Source organism: Zosterops lateralis (assembly GCF_965231275.1).
Source record: "Zosterops lateralis genome assembly, chromosome: Z".
NCBI lineage: Eukaryota > Metazoa > Chordata > Aves > Passeriformes > Zosteropidae > Zosterops > Zosterops lateralis.
In genome coordinates, this window is record NC_139800.1 from 41,455,247 (window position 1) to 41,483,136 (window position 27,890).

General features: G+C 37.3%; 1 protein-coding gene across 1 annotated transcript; it reads right to left on the minus strand.

Moving 5' to 3' along the window:
- Positions 1 to 27,109, minus strand: MFSD14B (major facilitator superfamily domain containing 14B; the record flags this gene model as incomplete). The annotated part of the gene is made up of 12 exons (XM_083883014.1): positions 1 to 457; positions 1,967 to 2,124; positions 3,733 to 3,830; positions 4,732 to 4,844; positions 5,546 to 5,617; positions 6,169 to 6,282; positions 7,374 to 7,592; positions 8,556 to 8,670; positions 9,531 to 9,658; positions 11,902 to 11,964; positions 15,070 to 15,165; positions 26,918 to 27,109. 12 exons carry the CDS (start codon positions 27,107 to 27,109, stop codon positions 254 to 256), a joined length of 1,572 nt encoding a protein of 523 aa, XP_083739140.1. The 3' UTR covers positions 1 to 253.
- Positions 27,110 to 27,890: the final 781 nt, after the last annotated feature.

Here is a 27,890-nt window from a genome sequence, read left to right on the forward strand (position 1 = left end):
TTCAGGTTACTACCCAGTGTCAGAATTTGACATTTGCAGTCCCGTATTGGGTAGAATCACCCCAGCTTGTGACCTGCTGTTCTAAATAACCACTCCTGCAAGCATGACATCAACCTCAAGTATCAAACAGCAAGTGACTTCCTGTCACAGCCGCCTTCCTCTCAAAGGCAAGATACTCTGTACCTCCCACCAAGCTTCCAGAGCCACATTTCAGTGCGTGAATTTGTTCCATAGGCCCCTCAGAATTTAGCCTTCATACACTGCTATCCTGCAGCAATGGTTCGATGTCCTCTTCATTACTTTGGTCTAGGTTGTTGCTCAGACTACTGCTGATGCTGTTGCTGTGTTTTTTGGTACTGCTGGCCTTGTTGTTCTCAGGAATAAATAAAGCGACTAGAAAAGCCAGAAGAACAATGCACGCTCCGATGAGGAAGGGGGGACCAGGAATGATCGCTCTCTAGAGGAAAACAAGCATAATAAAGAATTCATGTTTAAGACGTTGACTTCTGCATTATGAACCACAGGAAATCATAAGAGACATATTTATGGGAACTGTAAAATTTTTGCAAACAAGTTTATATGTGCACTGTAAAGTGCATTTTCTAAAATCCCCACAAATTTCTCACCTGATCTCCATACTGATCTAAAAACCAAAAATACATAAAATAGTCAATTGACAGTATGATTGCCTAGCAAATGAAACAGATGTTGACTGTAATTTTTTTTGCTTTAGGTAACATGCCTGTTAAATCAACAAGACTCCTCTGAACATTAATAGGTTCAGAGAATAAGGTTTCAACATCCATAAATACAAATACTCAATAAATCTTAGCTTTGCTTTTTCAATGGCTGCGATACTCTAGAACCAAGTTAGCCAAATAAACAAGCATCCCAAAAAAACAATATACGGGTGAGCAAAATAACAGTGAGACCATTCTCACTGCAGAAACATGTTATTCATGTATGATAACTTAGTATTTGGAGGTATTCTCTCTTGCTTCAAAGCAGATTATTTTAAAATTCAAAACCAAAACTTATCCACATTTCATAGTCCCAACTAAAAACAAACACCAGAAAGGGTTTAAGATAAATTTTAAATCAGCCAAGAGGTTTGATGAGAAACCTCTACAAAAGAAAAGTGTCAAAAATCCAGCTTATTTTTTTAATCTTTAACAACTTTTCTGTATCTGTGTAAATGAAAACTATATAAAAATCCGAAGATAAAACTTGTCAATCCAGTGTACTTTTATTCTATCAAATGAAATGTAGGAAGCTATTCTCAAGTGAAGTAGGAAAGTAACAGAATGTAAGTATACAGTAATAGGGTATTTCTCTTGCCTCAATCCTTGTTACAATCAGAAGCCTAAATTTTCACCTGATCATCTGTACATATAAAGCATATAAACATACCAAAAATATGTCTTAATGATATTATATCTTCAAGAGGTGCTGCACACACAAATACTTCAAGAAGAAATAAACTTCCACAAATTAATACATCCTCATTTGTAACATAACAGCTAATTTATCTGAGAAGCTTTTGAGTATTACGTGATTGTGGTTTCACTAAGAGAAGTAAAAAATCTTTCAAAAGATGCCCTTCGTCACTGCATTTCCAAGTGTTATTATCACTCTCCAAGACAGACTACAACACCGCTGTTTGCTGTAAGGGTTTCCTGTGGACGATTATAATAATACAACTTTGCTCAAACTTTAGGTCCAGTAAATTTACATTGAAAAGTTACCTATATTGTCACAACACTGTAACCAATGCTGCTACTACTGTAAATCTAAATATTTACTATCACATTTAAATTATGAGCTATCTTAGTAATTTAATAAAACTGAAAAGTGGGAATTAAGTGTTTAAGAATCAGCATGAAGATTTTAAATCAACCAAAAAGAAGACATATTTCTGGCCCTATGAGTTCTACGCAGAAAACTGCACACCAAATTTTGAACTAACCTTATCACTGGGATTCTGCTTTGTTTCTTTTTCAGAAGTGTTTTCAGGTAGCAATTCATTGAGTTCCACATGGAAGAGAAAGAATATAAAGCCATACAGTGCTGGTCCTAAGCCATTGCACAGTCCTCTTACTCCAGTTATTATTCCTTGGACAACACCTAATGAGGAAAATGGAAACAGTAGGAATTTCTTTAAGCAAGGAACAAGTGCTCAGATCCAAGAGCTCTGAGTGTATTCTAATAATTGTTCCAAAATAGAGCATACAATAATTATTTCTACATTCTAAGGTGTAAGAAGCACACTGAAGACAAATCTGTCAGATTAAAACAATCCTTTACATCATCATAGTTCTGTCACTACACTTGCAGATTAGTGGAAGAATTATGATTTTATTATTGTATAATATTTAATTATTATGATAATTAAATTTATGTCAAAGTTTAATTTTTCATATTAGAGTTCTTCCACTCTCACCCAAAGCCTACAATGAAAATAGCAAAGCTTAAATGTAGTTCCCGTTCAATTTATTTTCAAGTGAAATTTAGAGTAATGTACCTAAGTATTAAGAACTGTGACTGGGAAAACATGCACAAATTGTGACCATAATTTATTTAAACACCAAGTAACTCAGGGCAGTAAATTAAGTGTACATCAGTAAATTCCCAAGACTGGCTGCTGTTTTACACTAGATTTTTTTTAAAGCTTGATTAATCAAGGTGCTATAAGTATACTTCTGTTTCAATTGCATTAAGTGATTGTGACAACAGTGCAGAAAGTGTTCTGATAGTATTAACTTCACATAGTAAGAGCCTAAAAATGCTGTTGTACAATATTAATAATCTGCTTCATTCTTAAGGCGATAACTTGTAAAATGGAAGGAAGAGAAAACATTAAAAAAAGATAGCTGTCCCAAGTTTTTACTTCATAGGTTGATATGAAAGTTTAAAATCTTCATGCCACTAGGTGGCAAAACCTCAGTCTTGAAAGCTTATCTATTAGCACCAGTTTCCCCTATGTAAAATAAAAGTTCAATGGCTTCTGTCAGCTTAACTAAACTAGTCATTTCCTGGTGCAAACAGAAAACAAGTTTTTAAAAATCTTTAAAATGTCATGAAAAAAAACTGGGGGAGAGGGGAATAATTACAAAAACCCATGTAAAATACTATCTTTTGCATCCTTCAACAGAAATCCACCTCCGGGAACAGCATCTCCTTTGTAGTTCTCAGATTAACTGCATTAACCTAAACTTCACACTGTACAATGCTAAAGCATAACTGATACTTAAAATTTATATGTACAGCACTTTTTTAAAGAGAATACTGAATTCAGTTCTTTTTACCAGTGTTTTAATTTGTGATGACTTCTCATTTTGCTTTAAAGGAGAAGTAGTTTCTTACTGTACATTGCTTTTCATGTAACATTTATTTCAATCTGGTAAAATGTGCAATTAAGAAGGTAGTACTGTTACATTAATCCTCACTGTCTACTTAGAGAATACAAGGAAGAGAAAAAAAGACAAAGTTTTTGTTGCCTTCATGGTACTTTTACTATGAAGTAAAGAAAAAAATGTAGCTCATCAGAAATTATATATTTTACAATGTAAATATGATGTATTTGTGCACTTCCTTCCCCTCTACATGGCAGACCTCCACAGGTATTACCAAGTGAAAACTCACAAAGATAACTTGAAAAGTACACCTAGATAACTCTTCTGCTTTCTAGACAAAAGAGTCTGATGCATGAACAGTAACCAGTCCATTACTCACCTTGTTGATCTGCCTCTGCATTTCGTGAAACCAGAGCACTAATTGCTGGGAATGTAATACTTGACATTGCTGCTACAGCTCCTGCTGCCCACATCATCCTGTGTTAAACACATAATTCGAATTAAAAATGAGACTGCCTTTATAATAATTACTCCCCACACTCCCAAGAGGACCACAAGGGTATTTAACTTATTCAACTTATTTAACACTTAATTCTCTTTCATTCTTATTAAAATACCTAAAGATTGAAAATTATCTGGTTATCTTCCTACTCCTCTCCCATATATTGTTCTGAACATTTTGGAATAGAAGCACATTCGATTTGATTCTATCCTAACAGAGAAAAAGAGGATAATGGGAGTGAAGTGGGCTTTCCTCTCCAAACACCATACAAAGGAACACCTCCCCAGGGTGTGTCCCAGTGACACAATTCTCCAGCTTCTACAACTGGCAAGGAAGTACTCTGATAAACAACAAGTGCATTCATCCCTCTCTGAGGATATACTTTGTAAAGAAATAGTTCTAACTTATGGTTTTAATTGTCTCTACTTAGAGACAGTTTTTATAAAGGAAGAAACTCTAGATAGTTTCTAAGACTAATTATAGTTGGAGTAAGAGAGTATGTTAGAAAAACAAACACAAGTATAGGTCCAATGGATAGGACCTAATAGATAAAATAGATCTAGTGAAATTACTAGAGACAACATGCTGTGAGTTTAAGAAAAAGTTTTAACCACATTCACAGACTTAATACTCAGTGGAACAAAATGTTGCTAAGACTCCTTTTTCAAAAGGACTGTATGTACAGGAAATTCTATCATTCATATGGATGAAAAAAAAAAAACAGACCAAATTTTGGTAGTGTAATGAAAATGGGAATGCTTAATTCACAGAACACTTAAATACCCATGACAACAGAATTAAATAGTAGAATTTCTTGGAAAAAAATAAACCTTTCAGGCCCTTAACAAGTGTGTACATACCAAAATGTATGCTTACCAAGACTGAGATCCAAAACCATACCAAGCCAGCTGAAAGATCTGAAAGCCAAGGCCAAGGAGAACTGTGTTTTTGTTTCCTATAGATCTCATCAAGATACTGAGAAACACAGTCTGCAAGAGAAATTGGTTCAACCAAAAGTTGTTTTAAAAAGTCAGACTTGCTACAGTAATTTCTCTCATGCAAAGTAATTCAGAAGACCTTTCAAATTATGAGGAAATTCGTATGATTTTTCCTCTTTCTTCTCCTGTATTAAGTCCAAAATACAGATAAGTAATTTCAACATTTAATGTACAGATATTCTTAACTCTTAAAGGGTTACCACTTTGGGACATTGAGAAGCGTATGTATTGCCTTCTCTGTGTACGTTAGGTGACACTGTCTATTTCCAATGCAAAAAGGCTTTCATTTTCACCTCTACAAACCTGTTTTATTACATAATAGAGGACTCCACAAAATAAAAGCTGTAACCAAGCAAGGACAGTGCAGGCTGGACATGACTTGAATTTATCAGTACTTACAAATATTAAAGAAAAAAGACTGTTAGCTCAGAAGAAAGCAAACTCCTAAGGTCAGCTGAATTATTTTGCAAGTTTACATTTAAACTTACATGGAAATCCTGTTGTTTTGTCACCTTTATCACATACACCAAAATTTGGCCAATTCCTAGTCACAATTAATTACATTTTCTGCTGACTCTTTACACCACTGATATGACCTTTTCATTTGCACATGGAAGCTAATCCTAACCAAAGATCAGTATTTCTATTTTTTAGATAAACTTAAATGGAGCGCTATAAAAAATAAAGCTTACCTGAGCTACTATGGACAGAATGCCCACCACAGCTATAAATGCCGCAATGCTAGCAGATCCAAAGCCTATAATCTGTAGAGAAGCAGAAATTGCATTAAAAAGTGCACTTTTTACAATCCAGGGTAATTACTAGCAGTATCTTCTCAACAAAAACACTCATCCCTGCTTATACTCGAGATTTTTAAGGATCCATACAGGAAGTGTCTACTTTCAAGAATAATCCTTAACTTGACTCTTGGCCAAGAAAAGTAGAAAGGAAAAAAAAAAGCCTTATAAAAAGGAGACAGAGAAAGTCATGGATCTGGAAACTGAAGTTCTCTATCCCTTCCACAAATACAATAGATCTTAGACAGGTCCCACCTCAAGACAGACCCAGAAACTGCTGCACTGAATGAGAACGAAGGCCTGCTTAAGGTAAACACTTGCTTAAGGTATTGCAGAGTTTATGCATCAGAAATCAAGTGTTACTCAGTTCTTGGCTTAGCAAAAAGCACCCTGCCTTTAATTTTAAAGCTTTACTTTGTCAGAAAGCAGGTCTCTGAGCAAAGTCTATAACAAAAAAGAGGTCACAGGGAATACTTATTTAAACATCCTTAGTAAGATGTGAAGACACCAACATTTACCTGTCTCAAGTACAGAAAGAAACTAGAATATTGGCCAGCCTCAGGTAGATATGAGAGCAACACTGTAATGCAGATTGGGAGAACTGTAGGATCTTTTCTAACCTTCTTCAGAGACTGTAAAACAAAAGAACAAAGCAGGTATTGAAACATCTACAAACTCCAATGAAATCATAAAGAAAGAAAAAGGTGCATGCATACACATCAAAATAATTACACATGGATACTGTTAAGCTGAACCTTAAGACATGAACAATCTCATTATATACAGTTTGGGGAACCAAATTCTTCAGTAAAGCTTCCGTTAAGATTTTTGAAGCTACAGTTCAGTGCCAAGTCAAAACTACTCCCCAAAAACAGCATTATGTAATTGCAAGGGAAATACCTAATGTCTTCTAATGGACCTCCATAATAATAATTTGTTTTGAAAGACACTAGCAAATAATACACATTTCTTATACTTTTCCACCAATTATATTAATTACTTTAACAAACAAATAAACTGTGGAAAAAAAGTTCTAAGTTCTGCAGTCTTTCAAGCATGCCATTTATCTCTCAATATTCACAACCAGTTCCCAGGACAGATCTCATGAAACAAAAACACTCCTTCCTTTCTTAAAATACTAAGGCGTAACAAAAATATAAATTAACTGAGTAGGTATGAGTAATTGAACAAGTTACTACAAAGACTGCATGGTATGTTTAAGCCCTTCCTATAAATGCCTAAAAAAAAAAATAATCAGGATCTTTTTAAAAAAAAAGGATCTTTACAGATCCATTCTCTATTAGAAAGAAATCACAAATAACCAAAAGTGGAAATCAAAAGTGGGGAGAGATACCGCCAAAAGTAAAATTCTAAAGTGAATATATAAAACCTTAAAATATTGGCCTTTGCGGCATAAGAATTCAGCATTTCTGTTTGCAATGAAATAAAGTTCCTAAGTTAGAAAATTAAAGTATTGTCCCTTTGGATTTCACACCAAACATTAGTTTCAAATCTAGAATTTAATCCACAAAGTTTTGTTTGATTTTGTTTTTAAAATGTAGTTAGATCTTAATGGGCAAGAGCAGAGAACAGAGACTATGGTATACTGAATAGTCAAGCTACCAGTAACACTGAAGACTTCTCAAGCTCACAAACTGCAACTAATAATTATTACTTATTAATCACCAAATATTTAATAATTATTTACTGAAGTGAATCTTACTGCAAAAGGATCTGCCTGCTCCCATGATATAGAAGATCCCCACGAAGCAGGTCTTATTTTTTCCGGCAGAGATTCTGGTACAGCTAGCAGGATGAAGCAGATGTCCACTACAGCCACCAGCGTGGCCACCAGCACAACTAGACTATCCCCATAGCTGGCAGACAGGTACGCTCCAATGGCAGGACTAGTTACCAAACTTGCTGCAAAGGTGGCAGATACCTATGCACAACAACAGTTTACAGACTCAAAGTGGTTATTTTCTCCAATTACAAAATGAAGTAACTTGCTCACCACCACCATCCTTCCCTAGAAGTGTGACTTAAAAAACACACCAGTAAAAATTCAAGTAGAAACCTAAACCAAACAAAAAAGTAAATAAACCACACATCATTTACAACAGTAAATATGGGTCCCAAATACAGTTTCTGCAGCCTCCTCAACAGCACACAGCACTAGACAGGACCTGCACTCCAAGATCAGGTTTGGCACAAAGGAAAATGGATCTTACTTTCAAATAGACTAAAATCTTTGTTTTCTAATTACAGATCTGAAGTGATTTGACTGAAAAAGTCGTCAGTACATTTAAATGCCTGCCTAAAAGAAGTTCAAAAGCTAAGGCTGTCTATCAATAGACCTCCAAAACCCAAAGTAATATGGGTATTACGAAAACAAACTAAGCAGGAATTATATTACCACTGAAAGGGCTGGTTTGTACTAACTAACTTATTTTTCTTATCTTTTGATCATTAAGAAAGGTCATGTCTAAGTTACTGAAAATACTGTTTTAAACATTTTCATCCTTACTCAGCATTCTGACATTAGAAAAGGCCATTCTATACCAAAAAGAAGTCATATGAACTAGAAGTGCAACTTACAGATGATGGAAAACTATTGCTAGAATAAATTACTTGCGTTGTCTTTAATATTTAATGTTTCGCTTGCGAAACTGAAAGACATTCTTTCTTAAACACGCCTTCTATGCAAGTTGTCAAATATTAATTCTGCTCCCATGAGCACACAACACTCTGTTCACTGCCTGAACTCTTAACACAGTGTCTTGAGCCATGGTTCATTCCTTTATCAACCTCTTTACATTATTTAGGAAACAATCTGTACATCAAAACACAAGTTCAATATGAAGGTCATAAATCTGACCTTTCCCCCAAGACAAGCGTATCTTACCAGTCCATAGGCTGTAGTTCTTTCATGTTCTTGTGTTACATCAGCTACATAGGCAAATATTACAGAAAAGGTAACAGAAAAGACTCCAGATACTGAAATCATAGCGAAGTACCACCTAATAATTTAAAAGCAACAATTAGAAAAGTTTGAGATAAGATCTCTTGCTTTTTATCTTACTAATAAGTGAGTTTGTGTTTAAGCCTAAGAGGAGGGCTCTTCGAGAACTAACACAGAACTTTACTGGAGATAAATGAATGGAGTGCAGTCTCACTTAAATACTGGAAAACAGCATTTTAATTTTTTTATAGTCTTTTGTTTACTTTACATCAGCTAAAAAGAAGAAGTTGTCCTTGAAGACACGGTACCTATAGATTTTTACACTCTTGAGTTCAAGTTATGAAAAATGAACTATCTTAGAAGTCATTTCATCAGCCAGTTAAGGAATAAACAAACTATCATATATATACAGTGCAATGGAAGCTGAACTCTGAATGTATTCAGAGCGTACACAAAGTTCTTTTGCAATTCTTACAAGTTTCACAATTAACGTAAATGCAACTGAAGTCTTAACTAAGCAGTACTGATTTGGTTTCAAAGTCCTAATCAAAGAGGTAAAAGATCTTACTTGCAGCAATTATACTTTTCTTTAGTAAACTTAATTTAGCTTTAAAATCATGTTTATTACTGTCAGTCATCAAGGGAAAAAAGTAACAGCTGATCTTAAAACAGAGTTAGGCAGGATTATCAAATCGTTGCAAGAACTGCTTTACTTGTGTGGATATAGTTCACATTCCATTATTTTCTACTTTCAGGATACACAGTCTGACTGCGCCTTGAACAGAAAAGCTCCAGAATAATGCAATCATGTCTTGAAAGGAAATCTGCTTTCCTCTTGTCTTATTGTCCCTCTCCCATCTCCCCAGACATCTCCTTTGCTCTCCTGACAAGCTTGCTGCTGCAGTTTGTACCACTTACCATGGGCTTATTCGCATTAATGGAATTGGGACACAGGTGAAGAAAACTGTAAGAAGAAGAAAAGATTTTCTTCCCCAAGCATCTGAGAGAGCACCTATTAGTGGAGCACTGAGAAATGACAAAAAACCCTGTAACAGAAGAAAAACAATTAATATGTCTGTATTTACATTTCCAAGGCTCACTTTAACTACAGTATAAGAAAGGAATAAAATTTAAAATTTATTTGAAACTAAACACAGAAGTTATAGATAACTGAAAATTCATGCTATTTGTTCTACAGTCTAGTTTTCTGTAATTCTGATGTTTTATGTTTCAAATTTATTAAACCTGAATGAATTTAAAAAAAGAAAGAGACAGTATACGTTTTTTCAAGGTCCATTTGATTCAATATAGAAGTAACACAGACTGCAAGATCTCCTTTAAATCTCCAAAATACAGCTTAGTTCCACAAAGGACATTATCTTAGCCTCTATCAAGAGGCTCAGTGCTAGAATTCAAACCCAAGTTGCACTCTAATTTGGACTGTCCTAGGAGAGAGCTTTGGATAACAACTGCTCTCTGAAACAAACTCAACAGTTTAAATTAAACACTTACTGCTTTATACTACAAACTCATCCTGTAGAGTACATCTGTACAGTGCAAGAACTTCAAAGATCATTTGGGGAAGTCTGGCAACTTGAGATCATGGGACGCCATAATGAGACTGCCGTGGCAAAGGTCAGACTCACATGTACAGTAAAAACAATAAACTGACTAAGGATCAAGTACCAGATTTTCCAAAATTTCAAGCGGTCCTAGAATCTAGGCCTCAAATCTGTTTTATTACACAGGAGAACTAAAATAAGTGAAGGATTTCACGGATTTATTAACTCGGGAACAATTCCTCCTAATCAGTACATTTTTCATTTATCAATCCAATTGTGTCCTAAGTCCAAACATTAGTAAATGCATGTTTCTGTAAGCACCTAAATACCCTGTAAGTCTACTCTGGCTAACTTTTGCTTACCTCTCCTATTCAAATATAGTCACAAGTTTAACAGATGTGTACAGACTGCTGTACTAAATAACTGCTCTGCCAAATCCTTACAAACAAACCTGATTTTCAAGATTTTCAATAAGTGGATTGAGAGCAAAAGCTGTAAAGCCAGACTAACAGATTCTCAGAAAGTTAGTTGTCTTACTCAGCTGAAATTAGTGTTTCTGCTCCTTAGAATCAGACTTCAATGCCACACAAACTAACACATTTTGCTGTCGAAAACACTTGCAAATGGTTCACAAACAAAATTTTAAAGAAAAAAGACACAGAAGTATAAGCTCTCTCTAGTCTTTGATCCTCCATTTATTAGACCTATTAGAGCAATCCAAACATTCATTACATTACTGCACTTTTCTACAGATATGCTCTGTACAAAATCTATGGAGAACCCTCTTTATTACTTTTAATACACAGATACATTGCACTGTGAGTGAAAAACTTAAAAACAGGAAGAGAAACATGAACTTTGTTTTTCTATGAGAACAATGAGAATATAACTTCCTCTTTCAGTCTGAGACAAACCAACATCCTGAGTGCACTGTGTTCTGCCAATCCATCGTGAAAGTCAGCCAGACAGCAAGTTCCTAAAGATCCTAAAGATGTTACATTCTTACAACTAAAAGCAATGCATTAGATTTGTTATAGGACATAAAAATAATTTCTGAGTGCTATAAATTATCTTAGTCATAAGTTACAGCAAGGGCTTTGCAGCCTCAGTACAAGTTATCAGAGAACAGACTTTACATTAGTCATTCTAGAGAACTCTTACAAGCTTTTTTCTGGCCACAATCCAGCATAACCACTGTGTGAATGCAGCGGTCTAAGTAAGCTGTAAAAGCTGTCCTGAACATCATAGAGTATTCAAGAGTTGATTAACAAAAAAAGACCAGGAAATATAACAAACCTGATGAAAATTAGCTCATATGCCACATATTAAGACAAATTCACAGTAAGTGCTTCATTTTCTATCTCAATGATATCATCATGATTGCATTAATTTGCGTCTGATATAAATCATTTAACATTAGGAAGCAGACAATGATAACTCAGCTTTATTCTCTGACAGATCCTTAGCAAAATTACAATAGCTACAAGTGGTACCTATTCAAGTGAGAGGAATTTAAATTTCTGAGAAACATTGCACTTGTCTCAAGATATTGCCACTTCTGCAGTAGAGCTTGAATTCAGCCCAAGAAACAACTACTATAGAAAAAATGGTTTAAGAATTTACTACATTCTCAGTGTTTTTTATATTCGTACAGAAAATGCAGGTGAGATAAGCCAAATATGAAAACATACAGAATATTTAGGTCAGAGATTTAAAAAACATCTTACCTTAACACCTTGAATAAGACCATTCATTAAAAATGTATGATGGGGAAATGTTTCATGTAAGACCTGACAGGGGAAAAAAAGCACTATTTTAATAAGGAGAGACAAGAGAGAGTTGATTCCAAGTTTAAATTTGATTTGTAAAACAGGATAGCTCCATGAGAACTTGTAAAAAAAAGTATCCTATCCCAAAATAAAAAGTAGAAGAAACAAAACGAAACCAAACCAAACACCCTGGAACAACCAGAAAAAAAGTATCTTCTACCTCTTTTTTTGTCTTTGCCAGAAAATATAAACAAGATTTAGGATCAATTAATTGGGATAAATTCCTATGCTGGCAAAGACTGTAATGCAGAGATAGTTGGTTTGGGACACTTTCCTCAAACAAAGGTTCAATGTAAGCAAAAACCATCTCCATGATGTACAAATTACAATTTTTTATGCCACTAATTCTTAAAAAGGTTGACTCAAACACCGTCAATATCTAAGAGTGAAAATGAGATTCAGCTAACTTACACTGATAAGGAAAAAACAGTGCTGCATTCACAACTGAACACACAGCAGCTATTAAATAGCCATAGAGTTAGAAACACTTCCAATTAGTAAATAGATGCTTATGAATACCAACAAGAGTTCTGAGTGTTTAAATACAGCTACGAATTCATGTAAGGTGCTTTACCAGCAGTCTTAATTCAAGGGCAAGAATGTTAATCTATGCTAAACAGATTTACTCTAAATATGCAAGAGAGTTAAGGGGCCTCACAGGTGTTACCATGTTGACTAAAAACTTACTCTGATGGTCAAAGCATGTATGCACAAAAATTCACATTCAAACAAAATTCACATTCACTTGCTCCTGATATTTATAGATAAGTGCTGCCAATTACAAAAAATTACTTTTATGTATACTGAGAAAGTATCACTGAAAAGTATCAGCATTATTAGCATTATTTTTGTAGGAAGACTGAGATTACGAAATCATAGGTTTAATCAAAATGGTGGTTCCCTTACTAATTACTGGGCAGATAATTCTTATTTACATCACTTTTCCCTTCTGGTATCATCTTTTGGTATATAAAACAATTTTTCTTCTGTTAGAACACTGATCTTACGTTATGAATTGAAAGAAAAAAAGGTCAGGATTCAAATTACAGATCTAAATGTAAATGCCTTCTAAATTAAAGAGGAAAAAAAAACAACAAAAAAAAAACCCAACCAAACAAAAATAGGAAACTCAAGACAGTTAAATCTAATTAGAACCTGTGAACTCTTTTCCACTATTTTTTCCTAAGAGGCCACCACTGCTGGTATTAAGTTCAAGTTTTTCGATATTAATTTGTAACTTTATAGACAAGAGAAATGCAAGATGACAAACTGGGAGAGGAAAGTGCTTTACTCATATTCTACTAATAGATACATATACAAAAATATATATATTGAAGAGAGAACATGTCATTAAAAAATTAATATTGCTTATGGTAATTTACTAACATTGGCTTACAAGTCCATAAATTAAAAAAATGTCCATAAGCTTTGGGTAGTCTTTGACTAGAATAGCTTTTGTGTGCTTTAAAAACACTCTAAATCTTTTCTTCTCCAAGTATAGTGTCAGGTAACAAACAATACGGTTTTGCTGACAGATGTCAAAAGAAATGAGAAAGCAATTTAAAAAATGAACTTTAAATAATCTCAGCTATCAAAAACGCACACAATTTATTTTCATAGTATGCAACATTTTAATTAGAGCGAAAGTTGACAAAGACATACAGAATCATGAAAAAATAAAAAAAAATGAGTAACTGTGAGCTTTGATCAACAGGTCAGACATTTCCACTTCTGCCCTTGCTACCTGACGAACCTGCTTGAGCAGAAGTGGGCAGCTGGCAACTCAAAGACTGAACCTTGCTCGTAAGATATCTCTACACGACTTCTAGGACTGCTGCCTCATCAGCGGGCCAGTGTCAGCTACCACAGGTACATCACAGGACAGGTGCAAAGTATCACACCAGAAATTATACAAACCCAACAGCAGCCATTCAGTGTTTGCAAATCTGATTACAAATGAAGATCAGCCTCAACTATGGACCTATTCCAATTGGAGTATACTACTGAGCAACCATTGAAGAACACACCTAATACAAAGGTGGAGGGGGGGGTTGTTGCAGATCTGTAAGAATTACAACTTGCACATTTATCCCTCTAAACAAGAAGTGTCAAACTTGGGCAAGTTGAAATTGAGCACTTTTGTTAAGGAAAAAAAGCAAAAAAAAAAACCCCAAAACCAAAAACAAGTAAGAAAGACAGTCCAGTAAGCTTCTCTGTATTTTCACACCATCAAGACAGGATGACAGGATATTTTGCGACACAACTGCTTTATGGGAATGTGTTAACTGTTTATGTGAACTTTTTTATTACTAAGTTAAGTTCAGCAATTGTCTTTAGAAAAGTTAGGCAAACATGCTCCAAGAGTTACGTGTATTATCTTGTTTGGAGTCTGGAGAAGGAAAAAAATTAACTCTTTCAATCACACAAAACTTTGCTTACAAGTATTCAAAGTGGTCTCAAGTATTGGGCAATGAAAACTTGGACTAGTAGACCTCCTGCAATTACTCACAGGCAGGCCCCACTAAAACAAGCAAGATTCATGTCTTCAAATGAAATGCTTCATATCCTATTACCAAACACTCAAATTATCTTTCATCTGGAAAATAACCAGAACAGATTAAATACTTATGAAATCCATTTCTTACATCAATGCCTTTGCATTTTACTCTAAGTTACATGCTGACAAAACAGTCAGCCCACAGGAGCATACATAGTTAATGAAGGGTTGCATAGTTTGTTCAATTGTTACAATTGGAAAATTAATTTAACTATGAAGTCTTGAAAAAACCAGAATTTCCAGAGATACTTTAATCAATAGACTAAACCGTTGTTACTCTAAAAGGCAAATAAGAGTTAAAGAGCAGTAAAGCAGAATTAATTTATTTTTCCTTATCTTCCAGTCTTTCAGCAGTCCAGATCTCAGGTGCTAAGACTTCTGGAATTCAGGTAATGAGATACACATTAATGTAAAGCCCCAAATTAAATTAAATTAAACCCCCAAATCCCTAAAAATTAGCAAACTAACATTTATCAATACCAAGATAACAGCAGATGAGTGATACTTACCGTTAGCATTGGAGTTGTCAAGAGCCCCCAGGCAAAGAACTCTAGAAATATGACCACCACCGCATGGTATACACTCGGCCGACCAATACCTTGTTGCTAAGAAAAACAAATGTAGTGGTTGTACACATCTAGTTCATTACATGTGCAAATATCTCTTGCAAATGTGTTTTGAGCATAACCATGTTTCAGCATGACCTACTAATCAAGCCCTTGGGAACAATAAGCCAAACAAGGGAGGAGAAATTGTTCTGTATTACAAAAGAATTAAAGATCTCTAAGGAACTTGAAAAAGTTTGTTCTCTTGAACACCTGCTGACTGAAAAGAATTACTGGCCCTATTCCTGACATTGCCCTGTACTACTTTCATGTCCAACATGTCTTTAGGCTTTCCCCCCTCAAGCATTATTCACAACCCTTCCACAACAGAGTGAGAAATGGTATGCCTCTCCCTGCTTCCTCCCCAAGTGACAACAAGCTACATCCACTTTAATAAGATCACAGCACTGTTTCAACAGAACTTTGACAACATACGTAATCAGAAGAGCAACAATATTTGTATTTGAAAATGCCAAAGTATGAGAAAATAAGGAGCTGGTTATGTCATCTGTACAACTGTTTTCTGTTGATTGCTGACCAACTGATTCTATACTTGTGTCTGCAAATACAGACTGCAGACTAAGGAACTATTCTACTGGTCAACAACTAATTCCAGAAACAATTAGAAAACTATCAAAGTACTCATGATTCGTGAATGTGAAACTGCTGCTATTCAAGATCAAATTATTTGATCCCAGATGAGATTAGTGAAATCTTTTTATTTAGATGAAATGGGCAGAACCCTTGGAAAAAGCATATCTAACCAGAACTGCTGTTCACTTGCTTGCCTTCTTCCCAAAAGAGATTTAAGGAGAGGTGCTGAATAATCTAGTGGCCTTCACTGCAGTGACAGGAATGGTTGGCAAGGGGAGACTGACAGATGTAATTTAGCTAGACTTGGGTAAATAAAGCTTTCAACACAGCTCCATATGACACAAAGAAAAAAGAAAGAAGAGACACAAAGATTTGAAGTGTGAACTATTTGGTGGATAACAAACAGTCTGGATGGATGCAGCCAGAGAGTTGTGGTCAATGGCTCTCTGTCCAGGTGGAGGCTGGTGACGAGTGCTGCCCCTTAGGGCTCTGATCTGGGACCAGTGGTCTTGAGTAACTTCACTGACGACAAAGAAAATGGCATTGAGCGCAGCTTCAGCATGACTGCAGATCACACAAAGCAGACACAATGGAAGGACAGGCTGCCATCCACAGACAGCAGGACAAAAAAAAGGAACTGGGCCCACAAGAATCTCATGAAGTCTAATAGGTCAGGGTGCAAGGTGCTGCACCTGGGTCAAGGCAATCCCTGACACGAACACAGACTGGGAGAAGAATTAGAAAGCAGCTCTGAGGAGGGCTTGGGGGTTCTTGTGGCTGAAAAGCTGGACATAAGCCAGCAATGTGCACTCACAGCCTGGAAGGATATCCACATCCTGCACAGCATTAAAAGAGAAGTACTCAGCAAATGAAGGGAAGGGATTTTTGACCTTCTACTCTGCCTCATGAGACCCCACCTGTAATACTGTGCCAGGAGTGACAGTGTGAGCACTGGAGCCATCAGCACAGGAAGGACATGGACCTGTTACACTGGGTCCAGAGGAGGCCACAAAGCTTTCAGAAGGCTGGAGCACCTCTCCTATGAAGAAGGCTGGGAGTGCTGGGGTTGTTCAGCCTCCAAGAAGAGAAGGCTCCAGCAAGATCTCTGTTGCCTCTCATTGTTTGAAGAGGTCTTTTGAAAAACAGTGACTTTTAAAAAAGGAAGAGTGACCTTTTACATGGACAGAATGTAATAGGAGACAGGAAATGGTTTTAAACAAAAAAAAGGAGAGATTTAGATTAGATATTAGGAAGATATTCTTTACTTAACAAATCCTGAGGCACTTGCATCAAGCTGCCTGGAGAAGTTGTGGACGTCTCACTCTTGGAAGTGTTAAAGGCTAGCTGGATGGGGCCCTGAGCAACTTACCTAGTGGGTGGAATCTTCTCCACTGGTGGAAAGATTAGATTAGGTGATTCTAAGGAACTTCAAGGTTCCTTTCAATCAAAACCATTCTGTGATGTTTTCTTTTCTGACAACCCCTCGGCACAGTAACTGTTTTACATAGTTTTTGTGTTCTAAAATTACTCATTGCCTTTCTCCTAAGAACTGTCCTGTAGCCAACTGTTATCAGTGTTTCCAGCCAATCCAAGGCCGTAACACTCCAACAGAAGAGCATAATTTAATATTACAGAATTCAGTTGAAGGGACACTATCCAGTGATAAATATCAACCTGACTCATTTCAGCAAGTGAAAAGCAGGGTGAACATGAAACTCAAATCTACCACTGATCACAAAAAATGTCAAGACAACCTAGGATGAAGGTAGAGTACAGACACCTTTGGTGTTTCTCCCCTGCTAAAAAACTTTCACCTGAATTGGTAGAAATTACATGTTTTGAAAATGCTGGCATTACAAGATTCATTTAAGCTTACTGTCTATAATAAAAATTGTGAAGAAATTCCTATCGTTTAAACAGTAAATGCATAGGTCTGTAAGAATTTTTAGATCTGTCAGTTTATTAAAACTTGTAGCTACAGTGTATTCTAGCTAATAAGATTCAATTTATTTTCTACATTGCAGCTTGCTTCAGAGCACAAAGATTCAAAGAAAACAGTTCTCGTTCTCCTGGGAAACAATATAATATCATAGATCAAAGATTATCTCTGGAAGGCTAATAACCTTCAAACATTATTAACATTTCTCCATAGGTTACCATGCAATTTTTAATTTCTAAATAGTGAAGATTCCAAAGGCTATAGGGATAAAAAAACCCCAAAATCCTCCTGAAGTCTCTAAGTACTTTTATATAAGGTAATAGGATAACAATTTTATGAATATTTTTTTGCTAAGATGTCTGTCAGTCAGACTAGCACTTCACACAAATTACACTGCAGTCTGAAAACCCCTTCCATTGCAGTTTCTCCTGAAACAAGCAAATTTTACAGTAGAGTAGGTAAGAGACTCCCCAGACCTTTGCCTGCCTCTACGTCACTTCCCTCACCACTTTATATCGCTAAGCATGTTGCTGCATCATAAATATTTGATCTGTATTTAGCAAACATTTCTAATGCCATAAAAATTAAGTTTTAGAGTGTTTGGAGTTTTTCAGTAATGTTTTTATTACATGCAAATTTGATCTGAAATTTATATGGTTTAGCAGAAAGATGATGTACATACATACTCAAAGACATGCAAGAAGATTAAAATAGTCTGCAAATCATTTTTGGCAGTATCATGCAGCTTACAGTTAGCTGCACTGACCTACTCAAAAAAAACCAGAAAATACCACAGCCTTTTGGATTCAAGCCATGACCTGGAAAATTAATATTCAGATCTTGAAAGGAATATGTACCTGTTAAAACTAAGACAAACATTCTATATCAAATATACGAGCATTACCAATCTATGATCCACATTGACTATAGTTGATAATTTTCAGTTTTCTTTACAGTGTCCTAAATCCCTAGATTAATTAAAAATCTTGTGCTAAAGGCTGCATTGGAAAACTAAAATCATGAAACCAGGAAAGTTCACTGACATTATCAAATGGACTGATAAATACTTCTGAATGTTCATCTTTACTGTAGTTCCCAAAAACTCTATCACAGAAGCTTCCAATTTTCAATCAAGCATCAACTTATTTTTTTAAGAAAATAAAATAGTTTATGATTGATCATGTAAGCAGCCTAGTCCACAGATTAAAAAAAGCAACAAAAACTCTTTACTCAGTTCATAATCAAAGACTTTTCTAAAAACACTTCACACATGCCTTCATCAGAAAACTGTATCAGAACTACAAGTTCATTTTTGCATTGATAAACAAAACTCCATGCCATTTACACAAAGAACTTTGAGTATGCAAAAAATGGTTATAAACCTTGGAACACAAGGACCTTTAGGCTTCTCAAGCAAAAAATATGGGAACAACCTTATGATTAAATATGAGAATTCCTTATGACTAAAAAGATTTTAAAAGGATTTCTTCAGAAATAGTGCAGATATGGTTAACGTATAAGTTGCTTGCCTCATTTACTGTCCTAAAAATTGTAAGTAAGTGCCATCAGGAAAGCCTTAAAATTGTTATGGGCTTATTTTCTACTCACATGGATCATATTCATGTGACAGACCTGTGTGTGGGCTGAGAAACTATGCATGAACATTGTAACTGCCTTCAAATACAGCTGTTCATCAAGGTTTTATACTTACACAACCATTAATGAGCAAAACATTACTTAATCTCAAATGCTTAACAATACAAGTTTGAGGCCATCATTGTAAAATCTTAAGTCCTAAAAGTTCTAACAAAACATCTGTTATTTCTCCAGTTTGACACTTTTGCTCTTTCAATTCCTCTCTTCACTGCCCCATTCTAAAACACTATTTTTTCTTCTGCCTTTCTTGGAGTCACAATAAATCTGAAAGTTAATTTGAAGGAAACTGGGATAACTACTGGGAGGCAGTACAATTCTATTTTTTTCAAAGCGAAACAGCTGTTGAACTTTAATAAATCCATGAAAAAATGTCAAAATGATGAATTCAGCTAGTAATAAATGCTCATAGAAAAGGAGGAGGGAAATGCATTCTAGTATTAGCAAGAATACCTTATCTAACACATTTTGAAGAACAGGTAGTACAATTCACCCTAAAGTGCTCCAGGGCAAAGTGCAATCTTATAGCCAGTCCCAGATCTGCAGAGCAAACCAAGAACAGGCATTATTTATTATTCATGCAGTTTTTAGGTAACTATTTATCTGTTAATTCAAATCTATAAAGTAATAATTAGAATTGTTTGAATTGCAAAAGCACCTTAACATCAATTTCAAGCATGCCTAACTGTTTATGTCTCTGAAGAAATGTGCTCTTTAGAGAACAAAATCACTTCTCACTGTTCAAATCCTGAAGTCCTCCAGAGCACCTTTTCAATTTTTTTCTATTTTGATGCGGGCCACACACTCCTGCTAGGCAAATTAAGCAAAGGATTCAACTGGATAAATGCAGCAGGCTTTTTTTCCTTCCATAAGGGTGAAGCAGCAGAGCTGGATATGAAGGGCTTCTTTCAATATTCAACTGGAAAAGCCCTAGGTAACCTGCTCAGGCCTCACAGCTGATCCTGTCCTGAAGAGGAAGTACCTTCCCAGTCACATAATCCTATTATCTTTCAAGCAGATAACAACCAAACTCAAACTGAACTTCTGAATTGATAAACCACAGGAACCTGCCTTTGTCGCCTCCTACACCATCCTCTGGGAAATTCCTTCCTGCCAAGCACTAGGAGAGCCTCTAAGGAGAGCCTGCTAGTTATTTCTTCTATTTGCAGCACAGACGTACCTTTGCAAAGAGCACTCACTGTCCTACAACATGTAAAACAACATTCAAATTAATTAGTATGAGTTTTATTACTTTTTAGTGTCTACAGAAACATTTTCCCTACAAAAATTAACTGAGTCAAATAGTCATTTTTTATACTACCACCTGCACTGCAGTCCACTGTGTCAACTCTGATAGTTTCAAGGAAAAAAAGAACTGAACTAACAGAATCCGTAAAACAGTCCAAGAAACATGCTTTCATTTGTGAATCATTCAGATCTTGAAGTTCATGACAAATTATAAAATTCATTCCCTTTACACAATTATCTTTGCTACTGTTTCATTAGTTTTCCTCAAAATACAACCATTTTAAATGCAAACTTTTCCTGGTACGTCTCACTACAAAACAATTTAATCATTTTAGCTTATTCTTGCACAAGGATTACGCCACCAATCCATCTCACTTCATGACGGATTCTTTTTCTTCCACACATATTACCCAATTCTCTGGGGATAGTGCATGTTTATCTTTCTACTGACTATTTTCTTTAGTTTTGGATCATTTTGGATCCACCTTAATTCCAACTGTTTACCACAAATGCTCTATTTGTTGGAACTGGCAAAAAATTCAGTGCAAAAATACATAGAACACAAGTGAAAGTGCTTTCCAATCCAGTACAGTATTTTCAGTATGCCTTGTGAGCTGCAATATAAATCATAACTAATGCAGATTATACATTGTCCAAACTTGTATTTCAGCTGCAAAACAAACACCTCAAGCAGATCTGTATCTAGACTGAAAGATCATGACACACTTTATCAACAAAAAAGCTAGGCTAAATCATACGGCAGAGATCTAAAGTATCAGAACAATTCTTTCAAAATGGAAAATCCTGTGAAGATTCTGCAAAGAGAAATCACGCCTTTAAAAGTTCCTGGAGCTCTCAAAAGCAAATGCATAGATAAGGCAGATCACATCAACAAGCCCTCCTGAAAATTCAGTAAACATACTCAAAGATGCTCACTAAAGGCTCTTAGAGCAACCAAACTCTTCAGAGAAATTGAAAAGAAAAATAAACAAACAAATCAACCAACTCCCTCCCACACTCAAAAGGAATAAAACAACAACAACAAAAAAACTAAAATTAAAAAAAAAAAAAAAATAAATAAATAAAAAAAACCCTCAGGACAATTAAAAAAAATAAACCCACTGCAATTTGTTCATACAGCATAGCAACATTACCAGTTGACTCCTACTGCTCTGTCCTAGCACCTATGTTATTCAACACATTCAGAAGTGAGCTGTAAAAAAGGATGAAAGTGAAGGGACAAAGTTCATTAACGACGAAATGCAATTCACTTTGGAAGAGTTATAAGGCAATGGTAAAGAACAACAGAAGTTCGTGGAATCCATAGAACAAATTAAACGGCAGATTGAAATTAATGCATATTAATTTAAGCAATGCAAACAAGAAGAAACAATTTTAATTCCACATATAGGATGATTACAACATAGGAATGCAATCCTGGAAAAAGAGTTCAATGAAAGAAATGAGTCTAGCATTCCGCAGTGGCTTACTAAAGCACATTCAAAAGAACTTCCCCTGTTTGGAAAAGATTATCACTGTATTACTGCGCTAACATGTGATGTGCCTGCCTTTCTAATCCTCTTCTTCTGATGTTCTGACCATTTTTATTAGCTCTACATAAAGATCCTCCTCTTATCCTATGACTGTTTCGTTTAGAAACTTTAAGCAATATGCATTGTTGAATAGTCTATTTTACAGAAGCACAAGAGGCCCACAGAAGTAAAAAGAACACTACCAAAGGTATGGGGGAATGCTGAAGCAGCTTCCTCCAAACTGCAATAAAACCATCTGCAGAAAGATACAAATGGGATTCACTGAACTGGAAGTCATATGAAGGGTGTTAAGAAAAATTTGCCACTACCTCCTTATACTAAAATACGAGAAAATTAGTGGCACTTCACACAATCGACTCTTGAGGTCTAAAATGTCTTGCCATATTGTATTTCCTTCTGGGAATACATTCCTGTTTAAGTTTAGACTGGACAAGTTTAGAAGCAGGAATCTTCTAAGGCACGTCAAGCATGAAGACCATTTCTGGTTCAGTCTTCATGGCTGAAGCCACTGAGGTAGGAAGACCAGCCAAGAAAACAACTGCCATACATCCTGCCACATTCTGAAAGCTCTGCTCTGGACAATACCTCATTGCTTGCTTAAACTACTTCATCCAGAAATAACATATAACCAGTATATTATACTACAGCAAGTTGGAAGTCAAATTATCTGTTTAACTTTTTTTTGTAAAACTTAGAAATATGCACAACACTGAGAAATTCCTCTAAAAAGCCCTGGCTGCTTAGTTAATACATATGCTTCTCCATGGGCAGATAGTTACTCAAACTCCTTGTCCAGGAGGCTAGGTTTGGCTCCTCATAACTAATTATATAGCTATGACTTGATAATTTAAGTTTTTACTGCTCTAGCCTACAGTACCTCTCTTGGAACACAACGTCGTCCACACTGATGGCATCAGTACCAGCAGATTTGTAACAGCAAAAGTGCCTTCTCAGCAAAAATATAAACCAGAGACATTTGTTTTCGAACAGTACGGCTAAACATTCGTAGTAACAGTTCAGACTTAATGTCAGTGTAGCAGGATGAGAAAATTCAGAATGATACTGGCAGTCTTGAGAAGGCAATATTGTTCATCTATAATTAATCAGATTTAACAGTAAAAATACTCTCTGTGGGAGAAAACAGTGCTCCACAAAGGACTAAACACCCAAACTTACAAAGGAACAATGTTTTTACCACCAGGAATAAAACTTAAATTCTACAAGCAAGAAATTTAAGAAACCAGCTTACTGAATTCCGACCTGTTTCAGTAAAGTCTCATAACATTAAATCACGCTGCCTTAGCTTTACTGTGCTGTATTCTTTATGGAGTATAAAAAAGAAAAATACTAACACTAAGGGCAAGAACATGCAATTCTTTGGTTACACACGGTTGTGCTTCACTGCGTAAAACAGTTTAAATAATAAAGGCTGGCAAACTTCCAAGATGTACAGTTCTGAATGTTTTTATTATCTTTCCAAAATATATACAGGTCTTGGGCTTCATAATAGCTGAGGTGTTTTACACTGTCCAAGAACATGAAACTAATGTCTGATTAATTCCATACCCTATTTAGGACTTCTCCCACAAAAGCACTTTATTTAGACAGCATGGCACTGTATTTTGCTGAAAAGGTTCCTTAGTGCGACATTTTACTGACAATAGGTTGCATAGGAATTAAGTGCATAGAGCAAATATTCTGAAGCCATGCTAAGTTCTGTACTACCAACGTTCATAACTCAGATGTAACAAGATTGCACAACAGCTAACAAAATGTCCCATGGCATCATTTACTTAAATTTCTGAGGGTCACTGAAGTCACAGTATTACAGCCAAGAAAAATGACTTAATTCCACTGGAATTTGGTTAAACATACTATTGTTATTAATTTTGAGGCAGTAACCCAATTCATAAGAAATCATTTGTTCAGCATTTGTATTTCAGCTCTTCGATTCAGTGAAACCAATGCATTCAACAAGGTTAAGTTAGTTACAGCTACATCAAAAACCAGGAGCTTCTTACACCCAAGCTGGAGGGGTAAAAGGAGAAAGACTTGCACAACCTGACAGACTTTGCCATTCTCTTACACTTTGGCTTACTGATCTGATGTGAAGAAAGGATAAAAATAAAAATGAAAAATTAAGACATTCTTCACAGACCAAAGAAGCAGCTCACAGAAATTTCACTTCTGCATTTATTTCTTCAGCAGGAGTCCAAGCAACAAGTTTCCTTTTAAAGTGCCAGGGATGCACTCCCACTGATATCAAACAGATCTCTCCAACTGCATCTAAAGCCATGATCCCGCCCCTCATATTTTATTGTGAATAAGCTCTTTCAGTAAAGTCTAGGGAGAGAGAGAGAGATGTAGCAATATGACAACCATGTGAGAATCAGAGGGAGGTGCAGGAACTGCAATTACAAAACAAACTGTTCAGTCAGGAACAGATGCAGACCCTAACATAATATAATTGCACTACTGAGATAAAAGCTAGAGCCCCATGCCTTTCTGCCTTGTACAGGATGCTTTGGAGGAATACAAAGTCCTCCAAGGGCACAAATAAACCAGAAGAGACAAAAAAAAAAAAAAAAAAAAAAAAAAAAAAAAAAAAAAAAAAAAACCAACCAGCCAGAAAACCTCAGCTAACTTAACAAAGTTGACAATTTATGTCATTTTGAAGCTAAATCTAAATTTTCAAGCTTACAGAAAAGCATATATTAAGTACTCAAAACCATTTTTAACGCTTAATCCAACTTTACCGCACATTCCACCCATTAATAAAAAAACAGGTTGGAGCTTTTGTCAGTTATGGATTTAACTTCCATTTGAGTTTTACTTTTTAAAATTAGAGAAAAAAATCAGTTCTTTGATTCCTTTTTAAATTCCCTACCCACACCCCCCATTTCCTAGCCTCTATTCATACATCAAAAAATTCAACTGTTTTTCTTCTATATAGTGAGATCGATCCTCCGTTTCTTCCACCACACCTTCTGAGCTGATAATACTGAAACCTTCTGCTTCTTAACTAAAACATTAACTTTTCAAAACTCTTTCAGAGATATTTTTGTAGTCTGACTTCAGATTGGGCTACTGCATCCCATATACACTAGACTTTTTAAAGGCAGCTGCGGTACACAAACCTGGAACAGCAATTCTACCATACACAGCAGACATCAGCTGCACTTCTAGAAGAGTCCAACCTGCTTTTTGAAGGGCATAACCATTTCTAAAAGACAGCTGAAAGACTCAAATACAGAAGTGATACACTATAAGAAGTGCGAGGCAGTCATTTTGGATTTAACTTACATAAAATAAATTACTAATGAATTCCATACCACAACATTTCTCTACATTTTCTCTGCGTTAATCATCTACTAAAAGTACCTTAAAAATGGTCATCAAATACAAGTAAGGTAGAAAGAATGTATGTGAATCAAACAAATGGTTTCAAGATTTTTATTATACTCTTCATCTCTTGCCATGATACCACATTATTGCTACACTGTTAAATGTTCAGCTAAAAATACTTCTTCACCTTCTGACAGCAGAGATGCTTATCTGTGGGAGGACAGGTAACACACAAAGGAGATGCTGGCTCCCTGACACAAACCTACCACTGTTTTATAACTTTTGGCATATGCAGAGCTTTCAGCATACCCAACTTTGTGAGTAAACTAATACTAAATTATTCAGGTACACATGAACATAAATATACCTCAAGAAAAGATATTAACACCTTGCAATTTAAACATAAAAAACTGTATGTAATTTCAACCTGCTGAAAAAGATTTGGCACGGTAAGGCATTGCCGTGTTTTGCACTTGTACTCCCTCAAAAATTGTCAGCGCCAGGGTCACCTGGTCACCTACTTTGTGACTTCCCCTGAGTTCTTCTACTCCATCCTGACCTCTGGGCTAACTCCAACAAAACAGGATGGGTTATATCGCCTCAGCCAGGGCTATCCTGCCCGAAACAAGTCACCTGTCATCTACAGCAGAAAGCTCAGGGGATATGCTCTCTGATCTGGTTTTAAGGCACCTTGTGAGCACACTGACGTACTGAGGGAAAGGCTTAAGCCTTTTTCTTCAGAAAGCAACTATGCACCGCCACCACGTTCACCAACGCAACTCTGCAGCGAGCGCACGGATCACTCGCTCCCTTCAGCTCCTTTTTTCGCACAACAGGACCTCAGTGCTTAGTGTGGAAACGAAACAGAAAGCACAGCAACTTAAAAGAACTGCATGCGGTAACCCCATGGGTTAGGTTCAACACGGAGCACCTCCTAGAGCTCCTAAGGAAAGCTTAAGTTTTACCTTCTTAGGACCTCGGGTTCATGTAATTTAAAAGAAAACTTATTTACAGCCACCTGCTCACAGGTGAGGTTACTCAGGTTACTCCGCCCGGGACAAAATCCGAACGGATGTACCGGGACTTTTCAGGGAGGAGCAGGGCAAGGAAGGGCAGGGCCGACCCGGGGAAGCCGCCGCACCCCAATTTCTGTAAGGCACCCCAATTTCTGTAAGGCACCCCAATTTCTGTAGGCCACCCCAATTTCTGTAGGGCACCCCAATTTCTGTAGGGCACCCAGGGGCAGGACGCTCAGGGAACGTCTCAGCGGGCAGCTGAGGGGGAGCGACTCCTCAGGAAGGGGCCGGGGGCTGTAGGCAGGGGCCGCGGGCCCAGCCCGCAGCGCAGGGCGGCGCTCAGGGCCGGCAGGACGGGCCCGCCGCCGCCGCGGAGCCCCCGCTCGCTCGCCGCCCGCACTCACCGCGCCGCAGCCGCCCGCCGCCAGGCCGACCCTCTTCACCAGCATGATGCCGCCGCCCCACCTGGCGCCGCCGCCGCCCTCGCACGACGGCTGCGACGGCGGCAGCGGCGGCTCCTCCTCCTCCTCCTCCTCCTCCTCCTTTGCCGCCCGGCTCCGGGCTGGCGGCGGCTCCGGCTCGGGCTCGGGGCTCATGCCGGTCCCCCCATGACGCTCCCGGAGCGGCCGGGCCGGGCCCGCGCCTGCAGCGGCCGCCCCCGCCGGGACACGTGACCGCGCGCCCCGCCCCGCGCGCCGAACCGGCCCCGCCCCCCAGGCGGGCTGGCCCGGGGCGCGCGAGGCCGCCTTCCCGCCGGGAATGGGGGCGGCGCCGGGGCTGGAAGGGGCTTTTGAGGGCATCGACTCCGACCTGCCACCCACCACCACCGTGTCACCAAGACCATGGCTCTGAGTACCACATCCAATCTTTCCTTAAATGACTCCATGGTCAGTGACTCCACCACTTCCCTGGGCAGCCCATTCTAGTGTTTGGTCACCCTTTTTGGGAAGAATTCTTCCTAATGTCCAACCTAAACCTTTCCAGGCACAGCGTAAGCCTGTGTCCTCTTGTCCTGTCACTAGCTGCCTCGGCGAAGAGACTGGCCCTGAGCTGGCTGTGCCCTCCTGTCAGGTGGTTGCGGAGGGTGATAAGGTCACCCCTGGGCCTCCTGTGCTCCGGGCTAAACACCCCCAGCTCCCTCAGCCATTACTTATTGGACTTGTGTAGCTCCAGACTCTCCGCCAGCTCTGTTGTCCTTGTCTGGACGTGCTTCATCACCTCAGTGTCCTTGAACTGATGGGCCCAGAATTGGACACAGGATTCGCGATGTTACAAACAGATGTGCTGCCTAATTATCCAATCCAAAAAGAAAACCCAAACAAAATAAATTACAGCAGCAATTTTAATTTTAGCAGCTTAAAAGTTACAATAGTTTGC